At 31.3% G+C, this 16,612-nt stretch overlaps 1 protein-coding gene and 1 pseudogene across 2 annotated transcripts in view; both read right to left on the bottom strand.

The window, feature by feature from the left end:
- The window catches only part of LOC128171055 (uncharacterized), a 68,516-nt pseudogene extending 59,205 nt beyond the window's left edge, over nt 1-9,311 (bottom strand).
- LOC128171049 (protein PIF-like) overlaps nt 1-16,612 on the bottom strand; it is a 144,564-nt gene that overhangs the window by 85,437 nt on the left and 42,515 nt on the right. Inside the window, exon 13 of one of the 2 annotated variants that reach the window (XM_052836806.1) lies at nt 15,810-15,889. The exons of the other annotated variant lie outside the window; for it this stretch is intronic. Coding sequence (XP_052692766.1) covers nt 15,833-15,889 — 57 coding nt within the window. The 3' untranslated portion in view covers nt 15,810-15,832. Of the gene's footprint in view, nt 1-15,809; nt 15,890-16,612 lie in introns of those variants that run through there. 2 annotated transcript variants of the gene reach the window in all.

Genomic DNA, 16,612 nt, shown 5'->3' with positions numbered 1-16,612 from the left:
ATATATATATATATATATATATATATATATATATATATATATATATATATATATATATATATAAAAAGCACTGAATAGAATCAACAACACTAGGCATCTTTAAAGTGTCGGATCTAATATATAGATACTAAGCCAGTAAACTGAATATAAAAAGCACTAAAAATGGCTAACGACACGAACAATAGAAATTGACAATTTCTATTGTTCGTGTCGTTAGCCATTTTTAGTGCTTTATATATATATATATATATATATATATATATATATATATATATATATATATATATATATATATATATATATATATATATATATATATATATATATATATATACTCACGTGTTTTACACAAGTCCCCTTGATAATCAGCATCACATCCAGTCAAACAAGTCCCATTGATATCGGAACACTGGCTTACGTCACGACAGTGCCCACATGTTTCATTGCAGTCGTAACCATACGTCCCTATGTCACATGCTACAAATAAAATGTCTTCCTGTGTAAGATTATGTGTTAAAGGTTATTCCATTTCATCGTTTTGAACTGATTATCGGATCAATAAAGTAGCAAATTATATAAACATTTTATGATATATATATGTTATAAATAAGTCCATGATTATTAGAGAAAGCGATAATACATAGCTTATCTAAATACACCAATATATTTTTCTTTTTAAACACAATTTAAAAAAACCCCACGTTTTCTTCATTAATTTCATACATGTGAGGCTGAAGTAATCAGCATTCAGAAAATCTGATGTTGATCTATATATTTAGATTACACTTTTACAATACCATTTTTATGGTAATGTGTATTATATTTTTACACTATTTCGTGTATCCATTACAATGTTAATACATCAGGATCTGTATATAATTTTACATGATTTTTTTTTCATTCAGCGAGGGATCGAAGAAACTTGTGCCTGTTTTAAAGATTTACATGTACACTAGTATGCGTTGTAATTCTGTTATTTACTTTTGTTACAGTAGTTTCCTTCATAGCCAGAGGCACACCCCGAGGGACACTGTCCAGTTTTCTTGTTACAAGGCACTCCATTTTGACAGTGACCGCACGATTGGCTGCAATTTCGTCCATAACTGGAGTCATCACATTCTAGCATAAAATTTGTTTCATTCAGTTCAGTAGAATACATTTTGTTCAATTTTTGATTAGAATAATAATACTATTTACTATTTTTTTTCTTTTCATTAGTTTTTATAAGATATTTATATATTCCGTACATTATAAGTCAGTTGATGAAAATAGGAAATGTGTTTAGCAAACAACATGCCATTTATTGTGTACTGTGTTTTAAAGTTTCCCAAAATGTATTTATCAATGTATATCTCAGTAAATTTGAAAACTGCTGCTTTATAGAAACTTGAATTGGCAGACCGCAAAAAAATAAGCAAACAAGAGGCCCATGGGCCACATCGCTCAACTGAACAGCAGTTCCTTGTAACATTCTATTTCGTAGCATATGCTTTTTCTATTTTAAATATTGAACACCTTTCTTGGGCCCCAGTATTGGCCCGAGGTTTATGGTTGGCTTTAACAACATAAATAGTAACATACGAATGAAAATGTGTAGCACTGCAGCGGGACCGCAAGTACACAGCCTGAAAAACTGAACGTAGATGAGTTCCACATCAAGAGGTATACCTCTCAGACTGTACAGAACAACATCAAGAAAGATAACTCTTGGTTCCACTACATTAGAGTTTACACAATTTTAGAATCCTTGCATAGTAATTTCAAACTGTAGCATTATACTTCTCAAAAAAAAAAACTTTTTAGAAAAATTTTCAATAAATCTTTCCATGGCAAACTTTGAACCCCAGCTTGGGGCCCCAGTATTAGTACAGTGCCAAAGCTTTATTTATTTGGAATCTACATTATTTAAGGATGCTTGCATAGTAATATCACAAGCTGAAGCATTATAGATCCCTAGAAAAAGATGTTTAATCCTTTTCCCTCTTTATTTCTATACTTAACTTTGAACACCTCTTGGGGCCCCAGTATTAGATCGAGAGTTACGGCTTTTATAATTTCGAATCTACACTATTTGAGGATGCTTACTAATTATCTGACAAATTGAAGAATTGTAGTTCTCGAGAAGGAGATTTTTAAACATTTTCCATTTATACTTCTACCTTTAACTTTTACATGTAACCAATCTTGGGTCCCAAGTATTAGTCGAGGGGTCACTATTTTAAAACTATCGAACCTACATTATCCAAGGTTGTATGCATGATAGTAATCTCACAAATTGAAGCATTGTAGTTCTCGAGAAAAAGATAATTTATATTGTTACATTTATTTTCCTATAATAAACTTTGACCCCCTCTTTGGGCCCCAGTATTAGTCCGGAGGTCACTATTTTACCAATTAAGAATCTACATAAGCCAGTGATGCATGCATAATAATTCCACAAATTATAGCATTGTAGTTCTTGAGAAGAAAATTTTTTAACGTTTCCTTTATATTTTTTGAAATGGTTAAATTTTGAACCCCTCTTGGTGCCCCATTATTTGTCCAGGAGTCATAATTTTTACAAATTAGAATCTACATTATTATAGGATGTCCATGTATGCATAGTATTATCCCAAACTGCTGCATTATAGTTCTTGAGAAGAAGATTTTAAAACAGTTTCCTATATATGTTAAAATCTTATCCCCTCCACGGGCCCACTTTTTGCCCGGGGGTCACGATTTTTACAATTTAGAATCTTCACTATATCTACAATTTTTTGTGTAAATATTGGCATTTTTGGTGCAGTAGTTCTTAAGAAGAAAATTTTTAACCATTTTTCCTATGAAGTTCTATGTTAAACTTTGAACTCCGCCTGGGGCTCCAGTTTTGGCCCCAGGGTCACGATTTCTACAATTTAGAATCTTCACTACACATATCAAAGGCTGGAACGCCCACAAAGGGTTCGAGCTGACACTTCGTTAATAAAGGTATCATTGATTTAAATTTCTGTACCAACAGTCATATATCAAATCTTTTGTGTAACTAAATTCGTACATATTATAGTATTTATTGCCAAGCAGACAACATACACATACACATAAAACATTGGTTCATCAACAAGAGTTCACAATAGCCCTCCCCATGCACCGGGACACACCCGTCCTCGACCAGGGAGCCCGCGAGATAGAGATCCTTGCACGCACTGTCTGAGTTAGGTCGTACGTACAATAAGCCCATAAATATCACAATATGCAACTTTATTTTTATATTCAATTTTAACATCACCATGTGATTATATACTCAGTATATTTCCTCATAAAATACGTAGTGATACATTTGTAATACATTGAATCATAACTAATCATGGTTACAAAAATCGAAGAAATTTCAAAATTCAAAAATAAATTATCTTCTTTCTGCTTTAAACACTCTTTGAACAAATTTTACGGGTTCATCATTTGTATACGAGGGAAAAACATTAGCAGTGTTTCCCTAATTATAATAAAACATACTTTTATTTATTCAATTCCCGTGTAAAACAAGATTATCTTTGGAATGGCTGTTTACAAATAAATCCACACCACGTGCGTTGATCTGCCGTATCTATAATGCTCAACCAAACTAGCTGCAATATTGCAACAAAATCACAAGATAAATTTATCGCTTACATTTATTTTGGAGACCGGGCCCAATAACAAATTAATTTACATATTAATTTATATTTTTATCGAGCACGGTATCCAAATAAAATGTGAGCGATAAACTAAAATAACATTTAATGAATGTTTACACCTTATCATATTCATCCGACATTTCTTGATAAAACAACCTTATATACTTATGCAATGAGTTATCAATAATCAGGGAGACACAGTTGGGTTTTTGGTGCACAATTTAGTTGAATATATGGAACGAAAGGCATGAAAACATTTTCCCTATGTATTTCTATGTTAAACTTTGAACCCCGCCTGGGGCCTCAGTTTTGGTCCGGGGGTCACGATTTTTACAATTTAGAATCTTCACTATATATACAAGCTTTTTTGTAAAAATTGGCTTTTCTGGTGCAGTGGTTCTTAAGAAGAAGATTTTTAAAAACACGCAGCCTTTAGTCAATGTTTTGCAATTATCTCCCTTTTGAAAAGGGCTGTGCCCTTTATTTTAACAATTTATAATTCCCTGTCCATATGGATGCTCTGTAGCAAATTTGGTTAAATTTGGCTCAGTGGTTTTTGAGAAGAAGATGTGAAAAGTTTACAGTCGGACGGACAGACGGACGGACGACGGACAACGGGTGATCAGAAAGGCTCACTTGAAGGTTCAGATGAGCTAAAAATGATACTTTTCGTCTAATAATTGGAATTATCGTAATTAAAATTGTTAGTGATATTTAACTATTAAAAATATCGATTTCCAATTTAATGAAAAGAGTTTTAATTTTACTCTCCTGTCATTTCTACCTATAAACAAAACTTAACTGGAGCTTGAAAAGCGTTTATCCAATCTTTGCAATATTCTACATAAAATATATACTTTGTACAAGGTACCTTACATAACGAACTGAAGCCCAAAGTGAAGATACATTTTGACAGCTGAATTTGACGTTTAGATTTTGTACATTGAACACTTTTAAAGAATACAACTGATTCATAGTTAAATGGATAAATATACATCTTTTTCATCACACCCTGTATCAACCATATAGACGAGTTGCTATGTAAAAGTGGTGATTACTTTATTATATTATATAAAGAAATTAAACACCAAGAATAGCTAAACAATTAACTAATGGATAACCGTAATATTTTTTTATTAAGAAAGCAGCACAAAACTAACATCCTTTTATTTCCATCAAAACAATACATAATTAGGTAACTTATCTTTTTTTCAGAATAATATTTGAAAATATCACGTGTTTAAATAGGTTACTTATGATCTTGATTTCACGATAAAGTTAAAATATATATATTTTTAGTCGAGCCCATTACTATTATTAACTAAAAGTGTATGATACAATGCCAATCTCAATCTAGAAAGTATCTAACTTCATTGCAAAATGGCAGGTCAAATATGCTCGTCAATATTTATATATACATTTGATAAATTATATAGAAAAAAAATCATATGGCTACAACTAATTACCATGAAATTAATGCATCAATTAAAAGCTATAATTCCGTTTTATTTTAAAAACGAATAGATGAATGTTTAAAAAAATATTTTAAAAACGAATAGATGAATGTTAAAAAAATAATTGCTTTAAAAAAAAATATTACAAATACCGTAACAGAGAGGAAGTTTCCATCCCTCTGCACAACCACCATCACATGCACCGGTCTTTCTGTCACAAGTCCTGAAGGTGTAACATTTTTCACTGCAGGTTTGCAAACAGTCTCTTCCGTATGACCCTGAAGGGCATTCTAAATGAATCCAAAAAAGAAAAAAAAAATGAATAAATACCTGTATCCACTGAAAATATGTGTACAATTTTTAAAACAAGGTCTTTTTTCAAAGCTTTTATAGTTGAAATAATGTAATTTTCTTCTAACAAAGTTAGAGATTCTTTAGAAAACTATTATACAAAAGCGATGGGAAAATAAGTATTTCAATTTATTGTTAATAACATTTTTAATTCTCTTTTTTATTGAGAAAGTTAATTTAGAAAAGCATTTTGAAAAAAAAAAGAAATTGACTATTTTTATTTTATTCAATGAAAGCTTTGTCTATAATTGTAAGGGTTTCTACTTTCTTTTTGCATTACAAGCTAAAGTGATTCAATAACTTTATTAATAAGATACATTCTGATACAACAATGAATATTGTTATGTTGTGTTTACCGTTTTTACACATCATAGTTTTATAATACCCCGCCTCACACCCATTGGGACAAGTCCCGTTGACATGATGACACTGTTCTCCGTTCAAACAGTGTCCACATTTCTCTGAACATGCGGGTCCATACGTGTTTGACCGACATTCTGCAAGTAAGTACAGTTGAACTTTGATATCTCGAAAACAATAAATATGTCAAAGTAATTATTAAGTCCCAACGACTTATTTTTTAAAATATTTCACCCTCGATATATCGAATACTAGTACTCGGATATCGCGAAGTTTTTAAACAGTATCATCTAGTTTACGAAATTTGACTGTATGGTCAAAGTGGTATCATATGTTACTACATTGTAAGTTCTACCGATTTGCTTTGTTATATGCTTAATTATCGATGATATAAACCACTTCATTCTCACACAAAATATTTTTTTTGGGGTATCAGAATCCTTTGTAACCTTGAGTTCTTTATCGTATTATATATTGTAATTTATCAAAACATTGTTTGAGAGATATATTTTCTTGACAGAAATTAAGATTAATTTTACACTGCAAATGTTTTATATGGTTATTGTTGTTAAGACATATTTGTCGTTGTTGTTTGATTGTCATAATATCTTGCATGTCAATGATTTATTTGGTGCTCATTTTAAGGATTAGTATACACAAATACATTCATATAAGCACACATAACTCTCTGATACATTTTGAAATGAACCTTGATGCATATTAAATCATGTTATAGATAACTAATCACGTGTTATGAATGATATTTACATTCGTTTATTTCTTTTCGGAAATTGATAGAAAAAAAACCCACTCGATTTAATTTAGATAAAACCGTGTGCATCCTGTAGCATACCTTGCGATTGAATCACCTAACCGATTTTAATCAACTTTGACACAAAATAATACTTAAGTAAATGACTTTCAATTGTGTTACACATGATAAACAAAGTCCATTATTTAATATTTACATTTGAAATTCTAAGGGCATACATGAACATATATAATAGTGAAAATGTTCAAATCTGTGTTAACTTTTTGATGATCTCACAATGATTACCGCACGGTTGCTTATGTGTAAAAAAAAAAGTTTTGTAAATAGTTCTGATGATTTTCCTCTTTTAAATGTTAATATAAGTAATTAATAGTAAAGTTTAGAAATATTCACCGGGATAAAAACTTGGTTATTTCGTGATCAAATCTTCCAAAAAGCCCAAAGGGGTTTCTCAGAAAATTTGATCACGTACCAATCAAGTTCCTATCCCGGTGATCTTTTTAACTTTGTTTTAAACTTCTTAAGTGAGATAATTAGGAACATTCATTTAGCAATTCTAGTGTATTCACCGTATGTGTTAGGAGTAGACTAATATATATATATATATATATATATATATATATATATATATATATATATATATATATATATATATATATATATATATATATATATATATTTGTTTTACTGATTATGTAAATTGCAGACACGGGTAATAATCTTATTTTAATCTGAATTTAAATAGCAGCTAGCGGTACTTACGAACTGTGCAGTTCCTACCAAAATATCCATCATCTTCACATCCAAAACAAAGACCCGTTTCTATGTGACATCGACCGTTTTTACAAAAAGCAGGACACGACCGGTTACAGCTCTCACCAAAAGATTTAGGAGTTGGACATCCTATGGAATTAACGATCATTTATCAGACATTGCTGTATTTTGCTTTAAATCTTTAATATACAAAAGTTTACTGCCGAGGTCATGCCTAAACAGATTCGAGAAAAAAAACTGATTTTGTCTATGTTTTATCTATTTCTGTACTCCATTAGTAACGTTTCATCGAGCGGTCGTTAACAGTTCAAATGAAACAGTTTTTTTTTTATTTCCAGGAACATGTATATATAAACAGTTAAAAAGCCTTTTGCATTTTAAAAAATCTTTTTAGTCTGTTATAACAATGTCCACTCTTGTTTGATTTTTTTTTAATTTTGTAAATGACGTTGTCATCATTTGGGGCTATTATATCCAATATTTTAAAACTAGTTTTGTCAAAAAACAAATTACATGTCACAACTACATATAGTAAGTTGTCAGCTTACATTATGTATTATACGTACATGTACGGACTGTTTTGATTTTTACACAAGGTTACTTGTTTATTCATTTATTTATTTCATAATAAATGCATTTTTTATAAGAAACCCTGCAAACTACACTGCTACATTTTTAACAAAATGTCATCTTTAATATATATGCAATGAAGTAAACAATTTGACAGTGAATCAATATCAAATTTTATAATCTATTAAAACAAGTGTATTAAGATGTGATGAAATATTTAATTAAAAAAAAAACTTTTAAAATTGTATCGTTATTCATAAAATCAGAATGCTCTGCAAACTCGGCACCTGCTGTTTAGTTGATAAAAGCAAAAACCATTGCGCTACTGAGATCTTAAAAAAACAAGCCACGGGATTTCAAGGACCCTTAAAGCAGCTTTGTTCATATACACCAAAACAATTATCCAAATTTCTATAATGTGTAAAGCAAAATCCAGAAATAAAACTCACCATATACTTCAAACTCACACAATTCATTGTGAGCAGATTTTGAGTAGTCAGGTGGTAGATTCTTTGATCTTCTGCTGTTGTAGTAGATGACGTATCTGCCGTGGTGAGTACAGTTCAATGTTATCACAGATGGAATGGTGTACTTGGTAAACTTGTCGTCCTTAAAACAGATGACTCCGTCCTCTTTTTTCGTTGTGTTCGATATGAATACAGAAAACCCTAGGAATCTTTTGACAAATCTATTGTTCACATCTTTTAAATATATGATAAAAATGTATAATTGTAAAATAATCAATATCTAAATGTATTGCACATGATAACCAATGACGTACCAATTGATCCAACACAGAGACTCATTTTTTTGGAGGTTTAGCAATGCTTGTGAGGATTTTATTTTATTAGTTATCGGTATCGAAATAAGCAAATGAATAAACATTTAGCCAATTTACGAGCAATGTTCCAGACCATAAGAACATAGAATAAGACATGTAGAATTCAAACCAAGTAAAAAAAATACGAGGCTAAGAGAGAGAGAAAGAGAGAGAGAAAGAGAGAGAGAAAGAAAGAGACAGAGAGACAGAGAGAGACAGAGACAGAGACAGAGACAGAGAAACAGAGGGAGAGACCGACAGAGAAAGAGAGAAAGAAATAGAGCAAATGGTCATATCCCTAAAACACCACCGATTATATTATACAAAACAGTACTCGATTCTTACCCCAAGGTAAATTGTTTGTTCTGTAATATATTGTGATGTGATGGATGCCCAAAACTTCTCCAAGGTCAACACGCCACAGAGCCTCATTTTGATTATCTGCAGACACAACGCACTGTTGTCCAAAAAGAGACAGGTCTGATTTTAATCCATCAATCGCATTGGACGCGTCCACAGTCGCCGCAGGCATCCATGGATTTATGAATGGATGTGATTGGCTGGCTTTCTTGTATAAAGCAATATTTTCTGAAAAAAACCCACATTTCTTATAGCAAACATACCGCAGGTAATATCTAAAGTCTAATCATGACCAGACGAACGTTGCATAGACTGTAACAAAAAAAAATGTCAATGACTTAAAACACATCAAAATTCCGTTGTATTAAACGTTAATTATACAATTAGGCAGTCCTGAAAGTCGTTTACACCAAAATAAGGGCTATGTACGTTTTGACGTCAATACAATCTGCAATAGAAGCGAAAGGCCGATCTTGCTGCATAGCTTACTATGACGTCATCTGCCTCTTTATGACCCACCAGCAGATATGTCATCGGCTGCAGATTGTATAACAACTAGCATTAAATATTACAGTACAGCTAAACGGAATAGGATGGAAGAATACTCAGCACTATACTATTTTCCATGCATTTATTTTAATAAATTCCATTGGTAATTTAACCTTACAATACCTATTTAAGTTGATACTGCCGGATGCACTTTAGCGTCGATAGTGGAACAGGACGAAAATAAATATGTTGGATATTTCGTTGTTTCCTTTTTTGGAGAACGTGTTTCTTGATACATGAACAAAATAGGCAGCATTTGTGCCGTGTCAAGATACTAATGTCATTTTATCAAAATACAATGGTTAATCAAAAAAGGTTAAATAATTTGAAATATGAATCCTTTAAATGTCATTGTATGTCTCAAGGCATTGCTGTTATAATTTCTGCTTTTTTCATACCAATGACCACCACATTTAACGGCTCCTCAGTTTGTGTATGTAAAAGTTTATAAGCATTCTAAACGTACCATAAGTAAATGTGATCGATGGTAAGGTGAATAGAAGAATTGCATTGATCATCGTTTTTGAAAATGCCTGCAAAAAAAAAAAAACAAACAAACAAAAAAACACAGTTACAAAAACAGTCACAAAACAACTTTAAAATACATCCCTATTTATCTAATTTGATGGAAAACTCGATGACAGCTTTGACTGAATGATCAAATGTATACAATCAAACACAAACTATTGAATAAGTAAAACAGATAAAATGCATACATTGCATACGTGTTTCGGTCAATGTAACTGTATATGCTTTGAATTAATATATCCCTGAAAGTCAACCATTCCGTAGATTTGAATTTAAGTACCCCATAAACAGTTTTCTTCAAGACAATTATTCTCGTCATCTGTTCAATCGATGGGAATGGAAATTTCCTTTGGAACATTGTTATAAGGCACAACAATTTAAAATTGTTTTTCCTCCGACTAGAATGGCCTTTCATTAAACGGCGACCGTCAAACGTAGACAGCAACATAAAGGGAGATATGTCTATTTAACTTAATGTTGACTAAAACGGTCCAACATACTGTTTAGTCCTAATATATTTATAGTAATTCTCTTTTTCAGTGTTGTTTACATTGACGACTTCTTTGACCAATGGAAAAGAGAGATTAGCACCGACAGAGCGCAAAATGAAGCGAATATAGCTGAGTTTCAGCAATACTTTTAGAAGCAAAGAGTAAAGCATATATGTATTTAAAGAGTATGTTTATTATTTTGGACATTTCAACAGGGGCTTTCTGAAAAAGTGATAGCAATTACTGCGAAGTTATTTCACCTTAGGGTATTTGTCAATAAATTTGGAATAAACCGACTCATGAAAAGTACACAATTTAAATACTCAAAGGCGCTGCTTTTACGGACAGGAAGATAAATATATGCAATGTAGCCACTTCTGCTTACACAAAATGAGTAAAAAAAATCAGGATGTTTATCACTCTACCATCAGTACATAGCCTGATATTCAGACACTGTACATCAATACTTCACAAAGACTATTGACAAATGTTCATTTCGTTGAAAGAATGTAATTTTGTCGCATGAAATTATGCATGAAATGACGAAATAAAATGTTATTGATGACAAATAATACTGAAAGTCAATCAAACAGGTTGTAAATAAGTGTGCAGTTTGAAAGAAGCATTATGTGATATGGTGTAGTATGTTTAGAATTACTTACAAAAACTTATTTTTAAAAACTACCACAAAAAGAAAAAAAATGAACAAAACATGTAGTATGAATAGTTCCGTTTATACTCAAGCATACACAAATTCATAACCTCTCTAGGGAATTGTAAATTTAAGAGAGAGAGAGAGAGAGAGAGAGAGAGAGAGAGAGAGAGAGAGAGAGAGAGAGAGAGAGTTTTATATCAAGCAAGCTCGGAAACGTATCAGCAAAGGATGAATGATATCATAGTCACGTGGGATAACGGAATTTGCATTAAATATATATGTATATCAAGCGCTCCAGGTACATATTTTTTAGATAACACAGGGATCTAACTGGCAAATACTATACACATATTGAATGGCTTCGGTGGCGACATACCAGCATATTTATCCGAGGTTACATGAAAGCCCTGATGTGTTCTGTCGCCCAATGCTGAAGACTTTACCGTCACCAAGCCACAGATTTTCTGGTATTCACCCTGAAAAACATGTAATATGTGTTAATATATAACATTTAAAAAAATCAGTCAAAGAACATATTTACCTCATTATAAAGTGCATTTAATTAATACATCATCATATCTTAAAATTCAATGTGAGATGTTTTGTGACCGTTATCTTTTAACGCAAAGACGAGGCTATAAAAGCGATCGACAGTAGATTCACAAAATGATATTGTTTTTCTTCAAAATGAACAAATTAAGTAACGTCCTCTGAATAGCTGACGCTGCACTGTTTTTTTTTATTTTCAAGGAACTGTTAACGTTTGCTTAACTAAATTTTGAATCGGATGTCATTAATACATGCATGCATAATTATTGCACGCGATGGTGATATACATGTAACAATTTTGGGAGTGAAATTTGACTATTTCCCGTGAAATATAACTGTTTCCAGGAGGAGAGATTATCAGTATCTTGCCTCGAAACTGTTTATGTTCATATGTAGAGCATGCCCATGCGAATCTTGTAAAATGGGAGACAAAAAATCCAGATGCAGGTGATGAAGGTATATTGCTACATAAGTAAGGAAATTGGACTACAGAAAAATTAAAGTCATCACGTTCATCATAGAGTTTTGTTGTTAGGTTAACGTTAATGTCCCTTTCAAGTAAAACAGATGGCACAGACAGATAACACTGACTCTGTGGTACTTTTTATTCCAAGCTCACTGGGGTATCTCGAGTCGACGTGAATATGGCAGTACCAATTGTTGATTTATAATGCGTCGTCAATATACCTGAACGTTGAGTTGGGGCCACGGCAAATTTTATGATTTACTTTGTTTATATTTCCAAGTGAACGTTTTTTAAAAAAATAAATTCTGCTTCATATGAATATCAAGATAGGTCTGCTCACAGTTAAGCGCAATTGGTACCAATGGGTATTCCAACAGATTGTTTGAAGTCCTTATTTCCAAAACGATAAGTTTATCAGAAACTAAAGCATCTTTTTAATGTCCACTTCAGAGTAGTACTTGTGTGCACACTCCAAATGGTTTTAAGCAAGATATTTTTGAATATGACCTATGACAAGGTATGTAAATTAACGTGATCTATGTTTAATGAAATAGCAGCTATCAATGATGTAAAAAAAGCCTGGACCCTAATTTATCGAATGGAAAGGGGTGGGGGTGTTGGGGGAGTTCTTTGAATAAAGTGTACAAAAGTTGTAAATTTCATGCTATTGATTTTGGTAAAAATTTTGAGATTAAGCACGTAAATGGACTCTGCTACATGTACTGCAACATGAATATTTAACACAATATCAGTTTTATCAGATGGACTCTTAATTTTTTGAATTGGTTGATAAACTCAAATTATCATTTTACGGACTGAGTGAATATGCATAGATTTCATATTTATAGCAAGTTGGTTTAACATTCTATATTTTGACCCTCTATTTGTCCTTAAGTATAATAAAATACAATTTGGGAATTTAAGAAGAAAACGACATTTCAAGGTAATGTGAAAAAATATAATCAATTTATACAATAGGTACATGTAATTCAAAAAATAATACTATAATATCACGAAAATATTTTTATTTTTTCATGCACGCTGCCAGCGATCAGAAATGAACAAATAACATAATTATATATCTTTCTTATTAGTATCATATTGCCCTTCTCACAGAATTGAAATGTTCTTGATCGTACATTACTTGTATTACGTACATGTATATGTTAGGTAATTACTCAGGCAGCTTTAACAAAAATAAACATAGAACAATAATGAAAATAGAAAAATAAAAAAAAATTGTTTCCTTGATATGTTTTGTCTGCTTAGGAGAAGGGTCTTTGCAACCAAACTTAAACATATTGAGTAAAACTTTCAGTTAAATTCAACAAAGAAACTTGACTCACCTTTACATTGGTTAATTCATCCAAAATCAAAATGTTAAGACAAAGAAAATCACAACTGAGATTTCCTGGTGAAGAAGCGTTTAACTAGACCAGGAAGCACTATTCTTTCTTACATGTATAACACTCAAACAATTTACCCACACAACATTAGATAACTTACTGAAATATCACCAACAAAGGAGGAACACAGAAAAATTCCACAGTACATACTTAAAACGATAACAAGTGCTTCAATAAGTCTTTTCATATATGAGCTAATTTCTTTTGCTATTATTTTAAAGTTTTTATTGATTCAATTTTTTGCCTAGGGTCTTGCGACTTTTATTATATTGTGCATTATAATGTAATAATTTAATTCTTGTTGTAACCTGCATTTGATTGGATATAAAAAAAAATAAGTTCAATTTGTATAACCTGGTTTGCACGTCACAAGACACGTCCCAATGCACCTACGTCAAAAACGTACTAAACTGTTTGACGTTACGTTTGAATTTTGAACAAATTTATATCATTTTTTAAAGTAAAACGGACTCAATTTATACAGCAAATTACAACAAATTAAATTATAAGGAATAAACTCAATATATCACCAAGCTATACAAGTTTAACCTGGGTTGGAGCAATTTACGTTTTTTTATAATCCGCTTACCGGATTATAAAGCAAAAATTGCCCCAACCCAGGTTATACTCGTATAACTTGGGTAGACATTGTGTTCATTTTTTAATTATACAATTGTAGCATTATATATATATTAGCCATTCCTTTGTTGTAGTGAATGACCATTGCATATTCAGAGAAAAATTATTTGCACATTTTTGTTCAATTGTATTAATTTCTTTGGGGTGATGGTATTTGTATTTTGAAAATCTAAAGTGCGAAAGAGAGTAGAATATTTGTAAATATTTTCTCAAAAGAATAAACAACGTCATCTGACGTTGAAGGTTTTTTTTTTTTTACAGTAAACGAAGAAACATGTGGTAGAAACAATTTAAAAAAATGGAGGAACTAACTTATGATCAAACGTGAACAAATTATATGCCAAATGATACAGTGCTAGTTTCAATTGTATGGTGAAAAGTACAAAATACTCAGGGTGACATAAAGATTGGGTATTTCTATTAGCTGTGCGGGTCATCTTGACGTCATGTTTTCAACGTTACCGTGCGGCGTAAGGAAAAAACATGTTGTTTTCAAAATCGGTTAACAAAATACCTTTTCATCAAATGGAATTAAACTTTATATATCAATCAAATAAGTGTTCGTGCATAAATTACTCTGTTATTGATAACTATTTTAAAAAAGTATATGATAGACAGTCACTTTGTCTTCTTATTCTTTATTTGACCTTCGTGCACTTATTCCAAGTGTAAAAAATAATGATTGGAATTTTGAGATAGTGTCTACTTTTTTAAAACAAAAATGTTATCCAGTTTTGGGGGAAGGGTTGGATGAGTGGAGCTACTAACTTTTTTTTGCTTTTTATTACTTTTTGTACGTGTGTTAGATTGTCCCTCTTTCACATGATATAATTTTTCTGGCTGATTCATTACTTTGTTTTTAAAGAAGAACTCTTTAAGACAGCAATTAAAAGAGAGTACATAAGTGCTTGCATTTTTTCTAACGACGTTAATAGGCTTAGAGTACACTTAAGTAGGCTATAATAAGATGATGGTTAGAGCAGTTAAAACTCTGGCAGAAAAAGGAAGTAAAATATGACACTTAAGACTGAATTGATATTTCCTTTATTATTTGACAAAGGTGTAGTTTCAAGTACATTAATAACGTTCTTTTTGGTAGATATTGGACAATGATAAACATAAATAAATAAGATATTCGAGAATTGCATCAAAATGCATAAACAATTTTCATGTAAGTATAAAATATCAATAGACAGTAATAATATGCTATATAAAGTTAAAGAAATATTCAACACTATCATAAATTAACTTCTATTTATTTTTTGTCGGTTCACAAATATACTTCTTAATCAGTAACAAACAAAAAATGTGGTTTTTTTTTTAAAGATAAAAGCGTATAGAAAGAAAGCAAGCCTTTAAGTTTTGAAATAGAAAATTTAGTCTTTCGTTTATAAATCAACTTTAAAACCATTAAAAAATCAGCGCAAAGAAGTCTTCATGATCCTTCCTCAATTTCTGTCGGCGGGTCTCCATTACAATGGTGTATTCTGATCTACAAAGAACATTTTGTTAAGAGTTTAAAAAGAAATGCATCCGTACCATGAGAGTTTCAGTGAGAAGTAAAACAAAACCCTAATTATGTGCTACCGTCACGAACTCACATACACTGTTATCACGATTCCATGAACGCGTTTAAAATTGTATGCTATACTGCTGACAAAACAAGTGATAGTTTTTAGCATAAGAACACTGACTGTGCTCTTACATGTGTTTACACACTTGTGACATTTCTACATGTATCTATTTTTGATTCAATGTTTCTTACAAGAAAACATCATTTACCGCAACGTCACCGGTCAAGACAAATTTACATGCCGATAAAACTATGCATTCAAACTCAGGTGCTATAATAATGCATAACAAAAGCAAAATACAAAACCTGGTTTTAAACATTGCCAATATTCTGTTTGATGCAACATACACAAGTGTAGCTGAAACTTGTGTTTTTCTTTTACAACATTCTGTATTATCATATACAACTAAGAAAAACAAATATTTCATTCATTTCAATTTTGTTTTATCTACGGTCCAAAATATAAATATCCTTAATAAAATAAAATCATTCTTTTAAACTATTTTCATTAACTTCGATTTGATTACCTGATCAATATATCCTTTAAAATTGCCATACATTTCTCCCGCATGAATAACAATCCCAGTATGCCTAAAAAAACCATCTCTACAATATTAAAGCAATAATATTAATTTTTGGCCA

Source organism: Crassostrea angulata, chromosome 2, assembly GCF_025612915.1.
Source record: "Crassostrea angulata isolate pt1a10 chromosome 2, ASM2561291v2, whole genome shotgun sequence".
In the NCBI taxonomy this organism is placed as follows: domain Eukaryota; kingdom Metazoa; phylum Mollusca; class Bivalvia; order Ostreida; family Ostreidae; genus Magallana; species Magallana angulata.
Note: the sequence above shows the minus strand (reverse complement) of the source record. Positions and strands in the feature narration are given on the sequence as shown.